This window comes from Centropristis striata, chromosome 17, assembly GCF_030273125.1.
Source record: "Centropristis striata isolate RG_2023a ecotype Rhode Island chromosome 17, C.striata_1.0, whole genome shotgun sequence".
In the NCBI taxonomy this organism is placed as follows: Eukaryota; Metazoa; Chordata; class Actinopteri; order Perciformes; family Serranidae; genus Centropristis; species Centropristis striata.
The window spans coordinates 11,060,865-11,066,864 of NC_081533.1; the positions used below are offsets into that span (position 1 = coordinate 11,060,865).

Genomic DNA, 6,000 nt, shown 5'->3' on the forward strand with positions numbered 1-6,000 from the left:
AGGAGTAACGAGGCTATTTTTTAAAATGCAAGAAGTAGAAAGTACAGTTAATTGCTTGAAAATGTAAGGTGTAGAAGTAAAAAGTAAGCCGAAAAAGAATTGCTCCAGTAAAGTAAAGTATAGATACCCAAAATTTCTACTAAAGTAATGCTTGACACCTCTGCCTTTGACCTCTTGAAGATTGTGTTGTGCATTAATGCACATAAGAAAAAGCACTGGATGTAAAATAAAAACCTAAACTTATTTCAAAAAATAAAATTTAAGGACTAGCTTTGTCTTGGATATATTTTGCAAATCAAATTGCTAAAAATTTGAAAAAAACGCAAAATTTACAACATTTTTAATTGAGAATACTCTATAACAGGTACAAGTTGGTAAAAACAAATTTTTTTTACTGCATGGCGCTTCGTTTGACACCATTTCTGCGCTAGAATTTCACTTTGTAGTTTCTTAGCACATGATAACCATGTGGAACATTTGTTGCATAACACTTGTGTGCAGCAAAGAAAATGTTATATGTATCAAAGCATCTCCACAGAGGCAACATGTGACCTTTGACCTCTGGAAGATTGTGTTGTGCATTAATGCAGATAAGAAAAAAATCACTGGACATAAAACAACAAAAATAACATAACATAACATAACAAGAAAATGCTAAAAAATGGAAACAAATGCAACATTTTTAATTGAGAATACTCCCTGAAAGGTATAATAAGGTCGGTAAAAGTGCATTTTTTTTACTGCATGGTGCTTCGTTTGACAGCATTACTGCGCTGGAATTTTCCTTTTTCTTTGCTGCACACAAGTGTTATGTAACAAATGTTCGACCTGGTTATCATGTGGAAAGAAACTACAGTTATGTGTATCAAAGCATCTCCACAGAGGCAACATGTGACCTTTGACCTCTGGAAGATTGTGTTGTTCATTAATGCAGAAAACTATTTTAATACCGAAAATAGTGTAATAATTTGAACTCTTGCTCTTTGTCTTTAACTTATTTTGCAAAACAAAATGCTAAAAAATGGAAACAAATGCAACATTTTTAATTGAGAATACTCCCTGACAGGTTTAATAAGGTCGGTAAAAGTGCATTTTTTTTTACTGCATGGTGCTTCGTTTGACACCATTACTGCGCTGGTTACAGTTATGTGTATCAAAGCATCTCCACAGAGGTAACTCTGGAAGCTTGTGTTGTGCATTGATGCAGATAAGAAAAAAAGAAACATATTGTGCAAGATTTTGCAGTGTTTTCACACATCGACACTCAACAGCCAACCAGTACAACATATCCTGTTTCCTGTCTTTCTGTTTAGTCGATCTGTTGAACCCGAGCTCTTCAGAGGGTTTCCTGATGGCGTCCAATATCACCAACATCACCACCACCACCGCCACCGCCTCCCTGCAGCCCCCACTCTCCATCAGCGCCCAGGTGGGCATCGCCATCCTGACCCTGGCGTTCGTGCTGGGCTTCCCGGGGAACCTCTTCGTGGTCTGGTCGGTGTTCTGCCGGGTGAAGAAGCGCTCAGTGACCTGTCTGTTGGTGCTGAATCTGGCTATGGCAGACGCTTTCGTGCTGCTCGGCGCCCCCCTCTTCCTGCGCTTCCTGGCTGGAGGCCGGGGCTGGGAGTTCGGCTCGGCGGCGTGCAAACTGGTGCATTACCTGTCGAATGTGAACATGTACGTGTCCATTTACCTGATCTGCCTGATGAGCATGGACCGCTGGCTGGCCGTGTCCAGGCCCTTCATGTCCCAGAGGATGAGAACCAAGCGCACCCTGCTGGTTCTCCTGCTGGCCGTCTGGGTGTTAGCGTTCATTCTGGCGCTGCCGATGCCTTTCTACCGCAGGTGAGAATTTGAAAAACAATCCTGTGGGACCTTTGAAGCTATAATACATTCATTTAACCCTCTGAACCCCAACAAGCTGTTTCAGGGTGTTTTTTTTGGCTCTTTCTACATTTTACTCAGGGTGTTCTTGTATTTCACTGCAATATATAATATCTATATAAAATCTATAGGTCCTGCAGCTTTATGGAATCAGCACAATCATGGCTAGAAGTGGGAACAACTCAAACATGTCTTTAGTGCAGAAAAGACAGTTATAATGACATGAATCATGAAAAAAAAAATGCATGCATGCAGGATTTCTATGAAAAATTATTTTTTTAAATTGGAATAAAATGGAATTTCTATGTAAAACAGCTTTTCAAATGCTCACAAGTGTCATAAATATTTGGGGAAAAATGCTATATATATGGAATTATTTACATTTTTCCAGCCTCTCCCCTCAGCTCTGTGTAAACAGATTTTCAGTGAATATTTGTCACGTGACCATTCGTCTCAGCAGAATCAATCATGGCTTCACAGTGTCGCTGAGGAGCAGAATGTAATGTTTTTAACAGGATCTGGTTATTACAAACATTATTTTTGGCGACATTTTGAATGAGACATGTAGAATAAAGTGTTTTTTAACAGAAATATTACAATTTTAAGCTCTGTTTTGGTTACTTGTTCTAACAGAAACTTTTGTAACCTATGATCTGTTCAAAGGCTGTCGTAAAGTTAAAATTTTGATGATAACGCCGGTTTTAACAGTTTCTTTTGACTATAAATGGTGTATTTTCGGCAATCACTTAAAGAAAACATGTTTCACGGGTTCAGAGTGTTAAAACTTATTTCACTGACTCAACTCAACCTTTGGCTTGTATATCTGGTGTTACATTCACTTTCTTTCTGTGTGTTTGTTTTTCTACTTTTCTTCTGACAGTAATCTGAAGCCACCAAATAGCATTTATAGTTACTGTGTGCGCTATCACTGGCGCAGCGTGGCTCACCTCGTCTTCCAGGACGTGTTTGAGACCCTCATGGGCTGCCTGCTGCCTTTCACCCTGCTCATCATCTGTTACGCCTCCGTCTTCTGCCGTCTGCAGAGCGCCAAGTTCCACCGCAGAGGGCAGGGCAGCCGCCTCATCCTGCTCATCATCTGCGCCTTTGCAATATTCTGGCTGCCCTATCACATCGTCAACATCATAGAGGTGAGATTCTCTCTGAAGCTGCCACTGTTTCCATTGGAAGCCAAAAACGTGCAAGTATTTTGTGGTTCACCCCAAGAATTTAGGGTAAAATGTTCTTTTCACTGGACATTGCAGCACCAAAGTCCCCATGATTATTTAAATGTTTTTACTTTAACAACATGTTGACCCAGAACGGTAATGACAAGTCATTTTTAGATACATTACTGTCTTTAAAATTCACCAAAATAAATTACAACAGCCCATTTTGAAACTGTGACTACACTGAAAATAAAATAATGTTAATTTATAGAAATTTCCTGTATTATTTTACAGGGTTTATCTTGTTTTTTTCCCGCATTGAGAGTACTTTTTAAAAAAAAAGTAAATAACTTTTATTACAAATATTAACCACAAAATAAAAATTTAAATCTGTATATTAAAATAATATTAAATTAATTTATAATTAATATTAATTTATAATTTTTTTAAATATAATATATTTTTACAGTATTATTCAATATTTATTTATTGTCTTGAATGTTAAATTACTGTGAATTCTATATAAAAATATGCAAAACATACACATCATATTGCTGAGTGTAAATGCAGGCAACTTACTAATTTTTACAATTAAAATTTTATATTTAATGTAGTTGCCAAACAATTCCATTTCCATCATATCAAAGTAAAAAAACAAAACAAACTTTAGTTCTTCTACAAATATAAATATATTTTTAAATACAGATATTTAATGTACGTTATTTGTATTTTCATTGAAATGATCTGTAAATAACTTGTTTACTGTTATTTGATGGTAAGTGTTTGGCAACTTTTGCTGTTAGACTGTTTACTGTTTTTTTAAATTTTTTTATTTAATGTTCAAACTAATAGACTTTTGTTTTTTCAGGGTGTTTCAGGGCGTTTTTTTTTCTTTCTACATTTTACTTACTGTATTTCACTGCAACATATGAAATATATATAAAATCTATAAGTCCTGCAGCTCTATGGAATCAGCACAATCATGGCTAGAAGGGAAAAACTCAAACATGTCTTTTGTGCAAAATAACACAGTTATAATGACATAAATCATAAAAAAGAAGAAATGCATGATGAATTTCTCTGATAAATTATTTTTGAAAAATTGGAATAAAATGGAATTTATACATACAACACTTTACCAAGTGCCCACATATGCCATAAATATTTTTTAAAAATAAACTTGGCTCTCCACATGTTATACATATTGAACTATTAACATGTTTCCAGCCTCTCCTGTCCTCTCCTCTCAGCTCTGTGTAAACAGATTTTCAGTGAATATTTGTCACGTGACCGTTTGTCTCAGCAGAATCATTCATGGCTTCACAGTGTCTCTGAGGAGCAGAATTTAATGTTTTTAACAGGATCTAGTTATTACAAACATTATTTTTGGCGACGTTTTTAATGAGACATGTAGAATAAAGCGATTTTTAACAGAAATATCACAATTTTAAGCTCTATTTTGGTTACTCGTTCTAACAGAAACTTTTGTAACCTAAGATCCATTCAAGGACTGTCGGAAAGTAAAAATTTTGACGATAATGCCTGTTTTTAAACTTTCTTTCAATTCTTGGGAACTTACTCTCCTCTTTGTTTCCATCATAACAACCTGCTTGTTCAAACTATCTATGAGGTTGTTTCGGGGTGGATCTTTATTTGTTTTGCTGTTTCTACCCTTCCTCTAACATCGCTCCTTCTTCTCCCTCGTCCAGGTGATCGGCCTGTTGCAGGACAGCAAAACGCTGAAGGAAGCTGCTGGTTACGCCCGTCCAAACGTCACGGCCTTCGCTTACTTCAGCAGCGCGGTCAACCCCATCCTCTACGTGTTCGCCGGCAGCTCCCACATCCGCCAGGCCGGCCTCAGCTTCATGGGCAAACTCTTCGAGGCGACCAACTCGGACAGCAGGAGCACGTCGGTCTTCGGCCGCGGGAGCCGCAGCGGCTCCTCGCCGGACGAAAGCTCTGTCCTGCACATGCTGTCGACCAAACTGGGGAGGCCCTTCAAGAGCAAGGAGCAGAGCAGCAGCAGTGTGGCGGGAAAAGAGCTCGATGAGCCTGAACTCAAGACTCTGGCCACTGTTGATCAGATAGATTAGACTTTGGGAGCAATTTCAGGGCGTTTTTTTTTCTCTTTTTACATTTTACTCACTGTGGCATTGTATTTAACTGTAATTTATAAATCCTGCAGCTCTGTGGAATCAGCACAATCATAGTCAGAAGTGGGAACTAAAGAAGTGTGACCTCGTAAATGTCTTTTGTGCAAAAAAACACAGTTTTGATAACATACAGTTGAATTTCTAATATCTCAAATTAATAAAAAATTATAATTTATAGATAAAACACGTTTCCTAGTGCGCACAAGTAGAATGAATATTAGAAAAATAAAATTGTGTCTCCACATACTATACATATTGAACTATTTACATGTTTACAACCTCTCCTGTCCTCTCCCCTCAGCTCTGTGTAAACAGATTTTCAGTGAATATTTGTCACGTGACCGTTCGTCTCAGCAGAATCAATCATGGCTTCACAGTGACTCTGAGGAGCAGAATTTAATGTTTTTAACAGGATCTAGTTATTAGAAATGCTTTATTTTTGTAGAATAAAGTGATTTTGACAGAAATATCACAATTTTAAGCTCCATTTTGGTTACTTGTTCTAATAGAAACTTAACGTAACCTACAAACCGTTCAAAGACTGACGGAAAGTAAAAATGTTTACAAAAATGCCTGTTTTTACAGTTTCTTTCTATGATAAACTGTATATTTTTGGGAATCTCTTAAAGGAAACATGTTTCACAGGTTCAGGGGGTTAAAACATACTTTTTTCTATTCGTAACCTGTGATCTGTTCAAGGACTGTCGGAAAGTTCAGCCTTCTGGTTGGGTTCAGAGGGTTAAGCGATGCTCCAATAGTTACATAAAAAGTCTCGACCAGATGGTGAACAGGTCCAG

The 6,000-nt window shown here is 37.4% G+C and overlaps 1 protein-coding gene across 1 annotated transcript; it reads left to right on the forward strand.

Moving 5' to 3' along the window:
- The first annotated feature begins 1,351 nt into the window (after nucleotides 1-1,351).
- Nucleotides 1,352-5,155, forward strand: ltb4r (leukotriene B4 receptor). Its single transcript, XM_059355404.1, has 3 exons — nucleotides 1,352-1,845; nucleotides 2,765-3,032; nucleotides 4,760-5,155. Exons 1-3 carry the CDS (start codon nucleotides 1,352-1,354, stop codon nucleotides 5,141-5,143), a joined length of 1,146 nt encoding a protein of 381 aa, XP_059211387.1. The 3' UTR covers nucleotides 5,144-5,155.
- Nucleotides 5,156-6,000: the final 845 nt, after the last annotated feature.